This window comes from Dendropsophus ebraccatus, chromosome 8, assembly GCF_027789765.1.
Source record: "Dendropsophus ebraccatus isolate aDenEbr1 chromosome 8, aDenEbr1.pat, whole genome shotgun sequence".
Taxonomy (NCBI): domain Eukaryota; kingdom Metazoa; phylum Chordata; class Amphibia; order Anura; family Hylidae; genus Dendropsophus; species Dendropsophus ebraccatus.
This window is the reverse complement of record NC_091461.1, coordinates 95624824-95640584: the sequence shown is the minus strand read 5'-3', so window position 1 is coordinate 95640584 and position 15761 is coordinate 95624824. Positions and strand designations below refer to the sequence as shown.

Genomic DNA, 15761 nt, shown 5'->3' with positions numbered 1-15761 from the left:
TGAAGCCTCTGCTTTTTTGTGTCTTGTTTCTTGAAAGAAAAGTGTTTTATTCGTCATTTTCGCACAACGTCCCTTCATTTCATACCCTTTAAAGGGAATCTGTCAGCTCCTAGGCCCTACCTAAGGTGGTGACAGTGTGCTGTAGCTGGCAGCCCCCCAGTAAGCATGGGGCCTTTTTGGTAATTTTCCGTGCAGCGGATTATGTACAATCTTATGCTTCCTACTGTACTAAAGAGTCACAGAGCAGTTGTTCTTGCCACACTCTGGCATGCATCCTCCTCCCTCTTCATAAATAATCAATGCTGCCCGGCCTCCTGCTCGCTCAGCTGTCAGATTGCAGATCAGTCCTCTGTATTCAGGTTATGCCTAAAAGAAACACTCAAATAAAATTGAATCTCTTCTCCCTAATGTGTTGGAGCTGTGGTCTAGGGGTAACTCACCAGCAGTTCATTTTCTGGTTTGAATCCCCTGATGGAAATTAAATAGATGTCTTTTTTTTCCATTATTGTATCATTTTTAAGGCTATGTTCACACAAAGTATTTTTGCTCAGTATTTTGCAACCACAACCAGAAGTGGATTGAAAACACAGGCTACGTTCACACACTGTTTAAATTGACTGGATGGTCGCCATTTAATAGCAAATAATTACTGTTATTTTAAAACAACGTCCAATATTTGCCATTAAATTATGTCCATCCGCTCAATTTCAACAGTGTGAGAACATAGCCTTTCTGTGTTCTCAATCCACTCCTGGTTTCTGTTGAAAAATACTGAGCAAAAATTCTGTGTGAACATAGCCTTAAAAATTATGCAATAATGAGAAAAAAAACCCATCTAATTAATTTCCATCAGGGGATTCGAACCAGAGAATGAACTGCTGGCAGGGTGCTAGACAGGTGAGTTACCCCTAGAACACAGCTCCAACACATTAGGGAGAAGATTTTTAATTAGACCTGAGTGTTTCTTTCAGACATAACCTGCCTACAGAGGACTGATCTGCAATCTGACAGCTGAGCGAGCAGGAGGCCGGGCAGCATTGATTATTCATGAAGAGGGAGGAGGATGCATGCATGCATGGAGTGTGGCACGAACAACTGCGCTGTGACTCTTTAGTACAGTAGGAGACATAAGATTGTACATAATCCGCTGTACGGAAATTTACCAAAAAGGCATCATGCTCACTGGGGGCTGCTAGCTACCGCATACTATCAGCACCTTAGGTAGGGCGCAGGAGCTGACAGATTTCCTTTAATAGTCCTAAGATACTTTTAGATCGCTTTAAAAATTACCACTAGGTGTCTCACTCCCATGCAGACTACTGTTAGGCTAGGTGAATCTCTTGTAAGATGGCATTTAGGAATACGGGGGGAGTTTTTCCTGTATACCTGTCTTGCTTCACAGGGTCTACACTGTCCCTAAAAGTATAATCAAAGCTTCCCTCTCATCTGTACATTGCACTGCCTTCTGAATTAAATCTTCTCTGGGCCTCTATTTAACTTGTCGGCAGTACCTGTTCCTTGCGGTGCTGCTGTTTCTTTCACATGTTATCTATAGTGGTGTATTGTAAATCACACCCCAGCACAGTGCCAGCCTGTCCAGTGTACAGTCATGGCCAAAAGTTTTGAGAATTACACAAATATTATATTTTCACATGATCTGCTGCCCTCTGATTTTTATGTGTGTTTGTCAGATGTTTTTATCACATACAGAAATATAATTGCAATCATATTATGAGTAACAAAAGCTTATGTTGACAGAATGAGTTAATGCAGCAAGTCAATATTTGCAGTGTTGACCCTTCTTCTTCAGGACTTCTGCAATTCTCCCTGGCTGCTCTGAATCAACTTCTGGACCAAATCCTGACTGATAGCAGTCCGTTCTTGCACAATCAATGCTTGCATTTTGTCAGAATTTGTTGGTTTTTGTTTGTCCACCCGTCTCTTGATGATTGACCACAAGTTCTCAATGGGATTAAGATCTGGGGAGTTTCCAGGCCATGGACCCAAAATCTCTGTTTTTTTCCCTGAGCTATTTAGTTATCACCTTTGCTTTATGGCAAGGTGCTCCATCATGCTAGAAAAGGCATTGTTGATCGCCAAACTGCTCTTGGACAGTTGGGAGAAGTTGCTCTTGGAGGACATTCTGGTACCATTCTTTATTCATGGCTGTGTTTTTAGGCAAGACTGTGAGAGGGGCGACTCCCTTGGCTGAGAAGCTACCCCACACATGAATGGTTTCAGGATGCTTTACAGTTGGCATGAGACAAGACTGGTGGTAGCGCTCACCTTGTCTTCTCCGAATAAGCTGTTTTCCAGATGTCCCAAACAATCGGAAAGGGGATTCATCAGAGAAAATGACTTTACCCCAGTCCTCAGCAGTCCACTCCCTGTACCTTTTGCAGAATATCAGTCTGTCCCTGATGTTTTTTCTGGAGAGAAGTGGCTTCTTTGCTGCCGTCCTTGAGACCAGGTCTTGCTCCAAGAGTCTCCGCCTCACAGTGCGTGCAGATGCACTCACACCTGCCTGCTGCCATTCCTGAGCAAGCTCTGCACTGCTGGTAGCCCGATCCCGCAGCTGAAACACTTTTAAGAGACGCTCCTGGCGCTTGCTGGAACCTCTCTCCTTGAAGTTCTTGATGATGCGATAGATTGTTGACTGAGGTGCAATCTTTCTAGCTGTGATACTCTTCCCTGTAAGGCCATTTTTGTGCAATGATGACTGCATGTGTTTCTTTAGAGATAACAATGATGCCAAGCACCAGCCTCCTTTTAAAGTGTCCAGTGATGTCATGACAGATTGATCTCCAGCCCTGTCCTCATTAACACCCACACCTGTGTTAATGGAGCAATCACTGAAACAATGTTAGCTGGTCCTTTTAAGGCAGGGCTGCAATGATGTTGAATTGTGTTTTGGGGGATAAAGTTAATTTTCTAGGCAAATATTGACTTTGCAAGTAAGTGCTGTTAAGCTGACCACTCTTTATAACATTCTGGTGTAAATGCAAATTGCCATTTTAAAAACTGAAGCAGTAGACTTGGTAAAAATTAATATTCGTGTCATTCTCAAAACTTTTGGCCATGACTGTACTTACATGAGCACCATAACATGATTATGAGTTACCGCTGTCGCCCTTTATCTGACTCCCGTTTGTCACTGTCCACCCCCCCCCCCCCCTCTATTTATATTAAGCAATCCCTTGGATAAAGCTCAGTCCACAAATACATTTAGTTGAATGCTAAATACACATGGTAGTGAGGACACAGCCAACTAATTCTTCACACTCTCATCCCCCTTTGCGGGAAGGACACAGAGCAAAGGTATTAAGGGTAGGGGTCACTGGTAGCATTTGGCTGCATTGTAACATTTCATTCATGTGTAGGTATACAGGGCTTTTCTATGTTTTATACGATTCTACAGACCGCTTTGGTGATTCCTTCAAGAAGAATGACCCCCTTAGCGAGCCAGCACCCTGCACTGTACCAGTGAGGGGCAAAAACCCTGTCCAGATTCTTAAATAAGTAAATCTGGCTGTATCCGTGGTTTCCAGGACTCCATCAAACTTCTTCAACCACCGGTATTCAAATGCCGAACGATAGGACTTGAGCATGCGCCAATTGCACTCATCTCTAGTAGTAAGCACTCACCCAAAACCATGCTGCATAATGGACCGCTTTAGCAAATTATTCTGTGCGTGCAAGGAAGTGAGTCAGGAGCAGGCGTGTACCTAAAACGGACGTTACAGGTATTTGCTTCTCCTGACTTCCCCCATAAGATTAGTGATGCACTCCCTATCTGTTTTAAATGGCTTAAATTCTTAAAGAAGTACTCCCAGGTATTTTGTTGTATGCTTTTCGAACACCACAAGGCAGTCCCATAGACTTAATTAGGAGTCCATACATCTATAAATATGATTGTGTCAATTGTAGTTTAAAGGGGTAGTTCACCAAAAAAACTTTTCTTTTAAATCATGTGCCAGAGATTTCTAATTTTATTCTATTAAAAAAAAAAAAAAAAAAAATCTCCAGTCTTCCAGTACTTATCAGCAGCTGTATGTACTGCAGGAAGTGGTGCATTCTCTCCAGTCTGACACAGTGTTCCCTCCCACCACCTCTGTCCATGTCAGGAACTGTCTAGAGTAGTAGCAAATCCCCATAGAAAACTTCTCCTGCTCTCCAGACTGGAAAGAATACCCCTTCCTGTAGATCATACAGTAGCTGATAAGTACTGGAAGTCTTGAGATTTTGAGAAGTAAATTACAGATCTCTGGAACCAGTTGATTACAAATAGAGATGAGCGAACCGGGTTCGAGTTGATCCAAACCCGATCGATCAATCGGCATTTGATTAGCGGGGGCTGCGGAACTTGGATAAAGCTCTAAGGTTGTTTGGAAAACATGGATACAGCCAATGACTATATCCATGTTTTCCACATAGCGTTAGGGCTTTATCCAACTTCAGCAGCCACCGCTAATCAAATGCCGAAAGTTCGAGTTCGGATGAACTTGAGCATGCTCCAGGTTCGCTCATCTCTAATTTACAAACAAAAATTTTTGGGGTGAACAAAAACATGGCCACTTTCCCCTCTCTCTTGTCTCTAGTTTGGGTGCAGGTTTCAAACTCTGTTCCATTGAAGTAAATGGAGCTTAATTGCAAACCACACCTGAACTGGAGACAAGAGAGGGGGGAAAGTGGCCATGTTTTTGTAGTGCTGAATAAACACTTTAAAGAGGATGTACCACCCGGAACATCCTCTTTAACCTAAACCCACGGATCGATCAGCAATGGCACAGGGAAGCCGTAGCCGCGGTCCGTTTTTCGGACCGCCGCCCGGTTCCTGTGCACGGCGCTGTTCGATCCAGCGGTACCGGACGGTGCTGAAGCACTGGAGGTAGGCAGGGCCACCCCCAGTGGGAGGAAATTCCCTCCCTTGTATAAGCCGCGTCATACAGGGGAGGGAATTTCCTCCCACTGGGGGCGGACCGGCTCACCTCCAGTGCTTCAGCACCGTCCGGTACTGCTGGATCGAACGGCACTGTGCACGGGAACTGGCCGGCGGTCCGAAAAACGGACCGCGGCACCGGCTTCCCCGTGCCGACGCCGATCGATCCGTGGGTTCAGGTTAAAGAGGATGTACCAGGTGGTACATCCTCTTTAATAATTGTGGGGACGCAGGTTGTGCACCACTCTTCTAAGGGTAGACTGGGAATTCCACGTGGCCTTAGAGGAAAAAAAGTGAGTGTGAATGCTAAGCAGAGGGCATGCTGGGAGATGCAGTTTCACAACAGTCGGAGAGGTTGCCGACCACTAGATAGAATTTGTTACTAAAAATCATGATTGATGTTGTAATCCTTGTGTGTACAACCAGGGTTAATACGACTCACCTCTGACCCCGAGAGCATTTCACATTCATGATGTACAGACAGCAAATACTCTGCTCTTTACTCAACAAACCTGATACACACAGACACGCATGGATCTTGCATCACCACCTGCCTGAGTGATCCCGGTTAAAGTCGTATCTCCATTTCTAGGATGGCCTTGTCTATAAAGCGGAGCGTGAACCCAGTGCCAGATAGCAATAGAATGAACTATGAGCAGACGCTACGTGAGGAATATCATTGACTGCAGTCGGGTATAGGAGAAAATATTTATTACGCTAAAAAGGTTTCCAAAAATATATTAATATGAATAAATAATAAGTTAGATGTAACATGTGCCCCATGAGGTGTATCGGTTCTGTTTTCTGTAATCCAGAAGACAGCAGCTGGACTTACAGCAGGGATGGGGAACCTTCGGCCCTCCAGCTGTTGCAAAACTACAATTCCCATCATGCCTGGACAGCCAAAGGCTGTCCAGGCATGATGGGAATTGTAGTTTTGCAACAGCTGGAGGGCCGAAGGTTCCCCATCCCGGACTTACAGGCTCAGGGCAGAAGTGTCTTTTTTCCTCAAGGTCCACTCCATAGTCCGAGGCTCCTCTCCTGTCTGGTCAGTGAGAACTAAGCTCCTCAGAGTCTGTCACCATTGAATTAAAGCTCCATGAAGTTGATTCTTTGGGCCACTTGTTTGCATCCCTGAGCTGAGAAGATCTTCTCCTCCTTCGGTACAAAGTGAAGTTCCTGGATAACAGATTCAAGGGCTCCCTCGCTATATGGCAGCCCCCGGGCCTCTATAGCGTCCCGGGCACAAAGCTTGACATGGCGGCGTTCCAAGGGCAGGAAAGGAACAAATTCATCAATGAGATCTTGTGTCCATAGATGATGGGTCAGGAACTGATCTGTGAAGAACAAACATGAGGCTTTAGATATAATGGAGGAAGAGATTATTTATTGCGTACATTTATTGTATATCTGATAAACTACTCAATGCTCAATTGCAGCACCAACAGGAAAAGTCATGGAATTATAGGATCGACAGATATGTTAAACGGGTTATCAAAAATTTGAAAAACATGGCCACACCTGTCCTTGGTTTGTGTGCGGAATTGCAGCTTCTATTTAGGGTCCATTTACACAGAAAGATTATCTGACAGATTTGAAGCCAAAGCCAGAAACAGACTATAATAAGGGCCCTATTCCACCGGACGATTATCGTTAAATCGTTTGAATCTAAACGATAATCGTTCGTTTGAATAGCAGTTAACGATTAACGACCGAACGAGAAATTGTTGATCGCTTTAAAAGACCTGGACCTATTTTTGTTGCTCGTTTGCAAATCGTTCGCATTGAATAAGACGTCGTTCGGTCGTTCGCAGTAGATACGAACACAATTGCGAAGAAATAGCTAAGAAAAAACTATCGCAAATACGATCATAAGTAACGATTATCGTTCCATGGAAATGAGTGAACATTTTTAGGTCTTTCGCAATAGCGGTCGTTTGAGATCGTTAATCGTTAACAATTATGCGAACAATAATCGCCTGGTGGAATAGGGCCCTAATAAGCAGAGATCCGGTCATAAAGGAAAACCTGAGATTTTTCCTCTTTTTAAATCCATTCCTGGCTTTGGCTTCAAATCTTTGGCAGATAATCTGTCAGATAATCTTTCTGTGTAAATGGACCCTAAAGAGAAGGTTTTCTTCAGTAGAAGCTAAGCTGCAATACTGCACACAAACTAAGGACAAGAGTGGCACTGTTTCTGAGAGGCAGCTATTTTTCTGTAATACTGAATAACCCCTTTAGTGATATCTAAATGATGAAACTAAATATTCAAAACATCTTCATTTAGGCCCCCTTCACACTTTAGGAAAATCTATCTGAGTTTCTTATCAGAAAATCTGAAAAGATGTCCTGACTTTTAAAATTCTGTTGGGCACGGACACCTTTCGGGATTTTTCCTGAATGGTGCCCATGCTGTAAAATATGAATATGCAAAAGAAGAGCCCGTGGAGCCTCAAAACACAGGACTAGCCAGATATCCCTCCGGGAAGGACCCAGCCAAGGGGGGGCTCCTGTAAGGAAACCACCAAAATCACCATATTAAGTGGCTCTATAAGTCAATGTAACGACAAGGGATAAACCAAGGCCAGGTATCCATCTACATACAGCTGTTTTGGGGTGTTGCCCCTCATCAGTTTGGAGCAGGATTCTGGCTAGGTGAAAGCAATGCCTATTAGAGCCATAAGAGAAACAGATCACTGATCTCAGGGAGACCAGCCAAACGACAACACTGCCGGCTGCTAGTGAAAGCGCTCAATGCAGTTAAGTCCTAGGTGCATTGCCCCCTGGGAAACATGAATATGCAAAAGAAAAGCCTGTGGAGCCTCATTGAGGGATATCTGGCTAGTCCTGTGTTTTGAGACTCTTCAATGAGGCTCCACGGGCTCCTCTTTTCCATATTCATGTTTCCCAGGGGGCAATGCACCTAGGACTTCACTGCATTGAGCGCTTTCACTAGCAGCCGGCAGTGTTGTCGTTTGGCTGGTCTCCCTGAGATCAGCGATCTGTTTCTCTTGTGCCGTAAAATAGGCCTGAAAATATAGGACAAAACAGAGGGAGGCATCTGGAATTCCAGACAGCTCCAGATGTGCAACCGGAAAATGTCTGTGATTCCAGATGCATTGCTTGGAAGCACCCGGGCAAGTGCAGCCAGGTGCTGACACTGGCTCTTTAATTATACAAGCTCCTTATCAGAAGCGCATACTTAAAGGGGTTGTCCAGCGAAAAAATGTTTTCTTTCAAATCAGCTGGTATCAGAAAGTTAAATAGATTTGTAATTTACTTCTATTTAAAAATCTCAAGTCTTCCCATACTTATAAGCTACTATATATCCTGCAGGAAGTGTTGTTTGTTTACATTCAGAAACCGTGCTCTCTACTGACATCTCTGGCGGAGTCAGGAACTGTCCTGAGCAGGAGAGGTTTTCTATGGGGACTTGCTGCTGCGCTGGACAGTTCCTGACTCCGCCAGAGATGTCAGTAGAGAGCACTGTTTCTGAATGTAAACAAACAACACTTCCTGCAGGATATATAGTAGCTTATAAGTATGGAAAGACTTGAGATTTTTAAATAGAAGTAAATTACAAATCTATTTAACTTTCTGAAACCAGTTGATTTGAAAGAAAAAAAATTAACTTTGACTATGCAGCATAATGTTGGACCGGGCTGGGAAATGTGAAGGGGGCCTTATTTAGTTTCAAGTATGAGAAGTGGCCGTACCACTGATGTTAGTGTCTTGAAATGAAGAATAGAGTAGCATGGCTACCATACATTTTGCCACCTGGGAATTGGACCATTTTTTTTAAACAATGGCCCAGAGGGGTGTAGAATACACACTGGTGTATACCGTTCACAACAACCAATCACAGCTCACCTCTCATTCTACCAAAGCTGAAAGCTGAGCTGTGATTGGTTGCTGTGGGCAGTTTACACCAGTGTATAGTTTATTCTCTTTGTAAATCTCCCATGTTGCTGGTACTACTGTGTGCAGCCTGCTATTATGCTACTATGGCCTGCTGCATCTCTGGACTTGTCTACCATCGAGCACATCGCAGATGTCATTATCAGCAATTGTAAAGGGATCCTCCAGCAGTGGACCCTGATGATGTCCGTGCCCAGGAGCATTCAGTGTAGCAGAACATCCATTAATCCATCTATTACAGCATGCGGCTCTCATACTAGATATTGAATAAACCGCGATGTTTTGAATAATTATGTTTCATTTTTTTTATAATTTGTACATCATTAACACGTCTGCCGATCCTGTGATTTGCATCATTTCGGTGTTGGGGAGTATATGTATTCTACCAGTAAAAAGAAAAATTTGCTGAACGACACTGTGTGGTTCAATGGCTCAAGCTCGGGTGCTCAGTCTCACGGTCCCAGACCCAGGTCCCGGCGGTACTAGAAATGTAGAGATGAGGCAGCACTCCAGGTATAAGTGAATAAAAAGTGGTTTGGTTTATTCACCTAACATGCAACGTTTCAATCTACTCAATGAGATCTTTGACAAAGATCTCATTGAGTAGATTGAAACGTTGCATGTTAGGTGAATAAACCAAACCACTTTTTATTCACTTATACCTGGAGTGCCGCCTCATCTCTACATTCCTGTATTCTACCAGTAGGTTTAGGCCACTTTGACACTGTAGTATTTTGGTCTGTATTTACATTGGGAGATAGTGGTCGGCAAGTGCTATTGAAGGTTTACCAAGATAAATAGGAGATTCTGGCAATGTGGTGAGCTGCTGTCCGCATTGTTTTATTTACACATTTATTTTTCCATTGATCATGGTGAAATGATTGGAACCTACAAAGGAAAATTACAGTGGAATCCTACTGGCTGGTTCCCATTAAAACCCTCAGCATGTCAGTTTCTGTGGTATAATGTTTGGCCATTAGCTGTGGGTTCTCCGTATATAAATCTGCACCATTCAGTTGGACGTGTCGAGCAGATTTCCTGGTGAATTGGTTGCACGTTCGCTCTGGAACTTTTCCCTGCAGCAGATCTGACCTCTATAAACGTTCAGAGTTCATGGAGTGTGCGCCATAAAGAAGTCATTATCAGATTCTGTTCTTATAGGAACAAGCTGCACTCTTCACGTGCATGTTCATTGCTAGTTTTATTGCACTAAAAGACAATTATTAGCGACAACTCTATCTCAATTTGTTTCTCACGTTCGGTGGTTCTCAAAATGAAAAGTCATAAAGAAGCATCCAGGAGTAGTAACATACAGCTTCCCCTACCTATGTTTCATTTATACTGGTAACTTAAAGGGTCCTATCTAGGGATGGTACGAACCTGAACTCTCGGTAATGATTCCCACTGTCTGGCCGCTCCGTGCAGCGGGTGGATACAGCGGGAGGACCGCCTGGAAAACTGCAACACAGCCATAGCCATAGGCTCTATCCCAGTTTTCCAGGCGGTCCTCCCGCTGTATCCACCCGCTGCACGGAGCGGCCAGACAGTGGGAATCTGATGCCGAGCGTTCAGGTTCATACGAACCTGAACCTCGGCAGGTTCAGACCATCCTTAGTCCCATCTCAAGATGTTATTCCCTATCTATCTACATAATGGGGATAACAAGCTGATCTGTAGGGGTCCGACTGCTGGAACCCAAGAATGGGGACAATATTATCCCAAAAATCAATTAAATATACCTATATATGATCCAATAGATGTATATCCTAGGGTCCTTATGCACACTAAAAAAAAAAAATTTATGCATATTGCTATATAAGGTGCATACAAGTCCATAAAGTGCATATTTAGATACTACCCATATGTCCTTAGTGCAACGGCCACCATACCACTCACCCGACGCGCGTTTCGCGTACTTGCTTTATCGATAAAGCAAGTACGCGAAACGCGCGTCGGGTGAGTGGTATGGTGGCCGTTGCACTAAGGACATATGGGTAGTATCTAAATATGCACTTTATGGACTTGTATGCACCTTATATAGCACTATGCATAAATTTAGCTAATTACATGCCCAATGCCCAGTGCTTCGTTTGTGTAAATTAATTTATTACCTCTACTCAATATACATATTGTTTTGTACAATTTACCACCACCATTGTTCTGGGGATCTGTTTATGTGTCAGTTCCTTTACTGTTTTAAATTTTTGCTTTGTAAATACATTTTTCTATATATGCAAATAAAGATAAACAATATATAGATATATATATATTGTGATTTTTGGTCCTGCATGTTTTGCTAGTGGGGTGTTTTTTTCCCCCTCTTCTTCTTTTTTGGTTTCCCAGAAATCAATGCCACCCACTATGTGTAAGCAGCCAGAGACCTTCCATTCTCTATAGGGCAACTGAATATTTTCTAGTTCACCATTGGAGTGATTCAGGAACTGGGGTGCTGGCCACACAATTCATTTTAGAGACAATTTGACCTCATTTTTGGATCAGTGGGGGTCCCAGCAGTTGGACCCCCATACGTCAGCTTGTTTTACTCTCTCCTATAGATAGGAAATAACATCTTGATATGGTAATAATACTTAAGGGGCTTATCTAACTTTGTAAAATTGATGGTTTATCTTCAGAATAGGACATCAATATTAGTGAGGGTCCGACTCTCAACACCCCACTGATCAACTGTTTGGAGGGGCATTCATGTGGATGTACAATATTCCTTGAAAACTGCTATTAAAAGTTCAGCAATGTAAGTAAACACTGAAAAAGTAGATGCTGATCGCCAGGGGTCCCAACTGTTGGACCCTGCTTATCTAGTATTGATGGCCTATGTAGGATAGATGATCAGTTTTACAACACTAGAGAACATCCTTAAAGAGACGCTGTCAGTAGGTTTATGGTGTCCTATCAAAGGATAGCATAAACTAGAGACCGAGAAGCTGAACAGAATGATGTATCACTTACATTGTTCTGTGCAGCTGATTCAGAGATATCCTTCGGCATATCATGGACAATAGGTAGTCCTCTTCATAATGTGCATAACCCCAGTAGTCCTGGATATTCATGAGAAGTAGAAATCTCTGCCCACCAGCTGCTGGTTGGCAGTTATCTATCCATACTGTGTATAGGCAGTCAACTGTAAATCAGCAGCTGGAAGGAAGGGTGTGGCAAGAATCCTATTCTCCTGCATATTAGGAGAACAGCTGAACAGAAAGATGGAAGTAATACACCAATCTGTTAAGCATTTCTATTACTAGTGTATGCTGCCCTCATTTAAGGCGGCATAAATCTAGTGACAGCAAACTTTAATTACATCAATACCTGGGCACCATCTTAGAACCCCTTAAAGTGTTTGTGTGTGTGTAAGGTGGGGGGAGGATCTAAGAAAGGTTACTATAGAATTACTATGGAGTAAACCCTCTGCACTAGTATACAGCCGCCTCACTTCTCGGCACGCCTTGCCCTTGTAAAGCGTATCAGGAGATGACATGATCAGAGCGTGAGGAACCTCTTACGATAAAGTGTCACAGAGGTGTCTGCACTGCCGTAAACTCACAGATAACACTGATAGGGCAGTGAATTACACAAGCGGATATGGCCTATATTTACCTTTGCTCTGATGTATTGCCGCTCTCAATGGACGATCTAAATCATCCAGTGTGATCTCCTCACGATGACATCCGGCTCGCCAGAAGTTAAGCGCAACCTCATTGATCTTACTGGCACCGATACCGCTGTAGGAGGCAAACAGGAAATATGATGACAGGATGGATGACACATTTCACCATAAATCCCTATGGCTATTCTACAGCCCATCACAGACACAGAAAATATTAGGAAATTACAATACTTCTAATATTACACCCTCAACTCAAATATTTCAGATTAACAAAATTGCTGAGAAATTTTGAGAAAAATTGGAACACATTGGATTTGTTCATCTCCATAAAGATTCCAAGATAACATAGTCATACATCCCGTACTAAGCCACAGAAGTTAGCAGGGTTGTCTTGGCTAAAGACTGAATGCAAGGTTGTGGACATAGTACCTTAAAGGGTTTATCCAGAATTACAAAAACATAGTTTCTTTCTTTTAAAGACAGCACCACTCTTGTCCTCACTTTGTGTGTGGTATTGAATGGAATCCTTTTATCTCCTGTAGGGAGTTGTAATACCATGCACAACCTGAGGACAGTGGTGGTGCTGTTTTTGGTAGGAAGTACCTACTTAATCCTGGATAACCCCTTTAACATCAGTGTGGGAATGCTAATTTTGACTATTTCTTACCTGAGGAATATAAAGATACTTCTGGTGTCCTGTGTCTCCTCTGGGTTTAAAAGAGGGAAGAGGGACTGGAGAAGAGCCGCCGGCAGCTTGTCCGCCTCATCAAAGACAAACAAGGGCTGCGCACAGTGCGAGGTGACCGCCTGGATCTGCTTTCTTAGCTGGACCTGGAAAAAGGTTAATTCTGTCAGTAAATTAGTGCAAACATTGACAGTGTGTGTGATGATCTGTATCTATGGTATGTGTAAATCCTAACTCCAATAGGGCATTATGGGAATGTTACCTTGTATGCTTCCACATGAGAGAGATGAGGGAAGTGCAGCTGTGGGATGAACACTCTGATACACGGGCTCCTCGGCCCATCCCGGTACAGATTCTCCACAATGATCCGAGAAGCCAAGTTCTTACCGGTTCCGGTCCAGCCATGGAATGACAGAGCCAATGTCTTTTTCTGGCCGTCTTCCTGCAGAAACCTCTCTAGAGAGGTCAATATTTGCCTTACAGCCAAGTGCTGTCCATGGACTCTCCTATGCAAGTCCAACTCCAGACCTGGAGAAAGTTACGAGAAAAAGTTATTGCATTGTAATGTATGAACAATAAATGTGATCTTGTTGATGAGACGCTATGTTGTAGTCTCCTCTCACCTGTGAGATTGTTAGTAATGGACCCGCGTGCATAATCGTTGGCGTACCAGTCCGTCAGGAGGTGTAGGGAGTCCCAGCCAAAGGTTTGCCAGCTCCACTCTGCAATAAGGATTAGGATATGCTTGAATAGTGATAATACATGAGGACAATCTAAGAGAAGAGTGAAGACATCCAGCTGACGTCTTACTCGCGATATTGATGGACAATAAGATAGGTACAGGCTGTCTGTAGGGAGTCACAACCTGGGGGTCCGTCATGCCATTCTGTGGCAACAGATTAGGACACAACCTGGGGGTCCGTCATGCCATTCTGTGGCAACAGATTAGGACACAGTCTTGGAGTGGTACATCCTGACAATAACGCTCGTGACCCAAAAAAGCTTGTATACCCCTGGCTTAGATCTTCACTTTCACAACCTTTTCAGTTCTGGCACATATACAGTATATAAACATCACTGCCATTGATCCCTTTACCCACATATAGCAAGTGATATAGACCCGATAAGGCCCTTTGCACACTCACCCATATGATTCGTCTTATCTTGACACTTGTCTGGCCACAACCAGCACTGCAGGTCCTGCACGTACTCCCAGGAAAGCTGTGCCAGGTCTTGCACCTCTTGGGCACCAGCCAGCCATAGCCCGTCTCTCTTCTCTTCTCCATCTTCCCCTTTCGGTTCTGCTAGGCCCAGAGCATCTACAGGACTGTGCGCTGTAGTGTTGATCAGTAGAAGCAGTAAGCTGAGGGGAGCAGCCCTGATCATCCCTGCATCAGCTCGGTTACACATATACTATCTCCCTTTTTTGTTGACATCAGTTTATATATTAGTGCAGTTCTATCCCTGTCTATACTCCCATTGTTTCTCCTCCCTTCATCAGACCATCAGTCTCCCCTCCCTCCACTGTGTGTCACTTTCCTTCTCCGTCAGTGTTGTTCCGTATTACTGACACTCCCCTTTATACTGTCACTTTCTCTGCCTCCTCTGACTGGGGCCGAGCCTGTGGGTGACTTGTGCCAACAGCTGGGGATGTGTCTGTATAGGAATGAATCAGCATTGCTTCACCCGTCACAGGAGGCGGCTTTTTAGGAACGGAGTAAAAGCAAATCAGTCAGTGAAGACATACATACACATCCTGATGTACAGAGTTAAGGCTACATTCACACGGTCAGTAGTTTTTCGGCCTTCTATATGATGTCTGCAATTGTCCGCAAACAGCAAAAAAAAAAAAAAAAATTCATCCATCTTTTTGTGGATCAGCAAAAAATGGGAAGGTGATAGTTAAAGGAGAAGTCTGGGCAGAGATCTATACAAAAGTGAAGGAGACCACCATTACGGTTCCTACTCAGACCAGAAAGTGGCCAGGGACCTGGATTGGCAGTATGCGGCCACCACCGCTGGAGCAGGGTAGGTGAGTATGTTGTTTCTTTTATCCTCCCCAGCACTTGTGGAAAAAAAAAAAGGTCTGCACGGATTTCTCCTTTAAATAAGTGGGAATGGTTTTAAATGATTACTCATCTGTTTATAGATTTACGGACGTTACGACGCTCCATCAGTAAACATTACAGATCTGCAAAAATGGCGGCCACTCCCAGACACTTCTGAGCCGCGATTAGAGTCCGTAGTAGAGCTTGTAAATTATTCTCGCGGATGTAATTTTGCAGACTGCAAAGCTAAGTGCCCTAAATTTGTCCGTAATTACAGACAAAACTGAGGACGCGTGAATGTAGTCTCACTCAGTGTCCCTGTCATTGTGGTCTGAAATATCACAAAAAAGCGAGACAGAGAATGCAGTAAATCTACGCTCAAAGTTCCCAGATAATAATGCTTAACCTGCACATAGCATATAAAGGGCTATCCAGGGTTGTAAACACATGGCTGCTTTCTTCCACACTAGCACCACCCCTGTTCTCAGGTTGTCTGTGGTATTACACCTTGGCTCTATTCACTTTAATGGAATTCAACTGCAACACCAC

General features: G+C 43.7%; 1 protein-coding gene across 1 annotated transcript; it reads right to left on the bottom strand.

Annotated features, from left to right (window-relative positions):
• Positions 1-5884: 5884 nt before the first annotated feature.
• Positions 5885-14711, bottom strand: TOR3A (torsin family 3 member A). Its single transcript, XM_069979336.1, has 6 exons — positions 14310-14711; positions 13788-13886; positions 13427-13692; positions 13147-13310; positions 12470-12594; positions 5885-6276 (listed from the first exon to the last, which is right to left on the bottom strand). Exons 1-6 carry the CDS (start codon positions 14572-14574, stop codon positions 6029-6031), a joined length of 1167 nt encoding a protein of 388 aa, XP_069835437.1. The 5' UTR covers positions 14575-14711; the 3' UTR covers positions 5885-6028.
• Positions 14712-15761: the final 1050 nt, after the last annotated feature.

Excerpts from the sequence above, each read along its gene's own strand:
- TOR3A (XM_069979336.1), bottom strand. The coding sequence starts at position 14,574 with ATGTGTAACCGAGCTGATGCAGGGATGATCAGGGCTGCTCCCCTCAGC. Across the intron at positions 13,693-13,787 it reads CATTACTAACAATCTCACAG|GTCTGGAGTTGGACTTGCAT; the intron begins GTGAGAGGAGAC and ends AACTTTCTCCAG. Across the intron at positions 13,311-13,426 it reads CTCATGTGGAAGCATACAAG|GTCCAGCTAAGAAAGCAGAT; the intron begins GTAACATTCCCA and ends ACCTTTTTCCAG.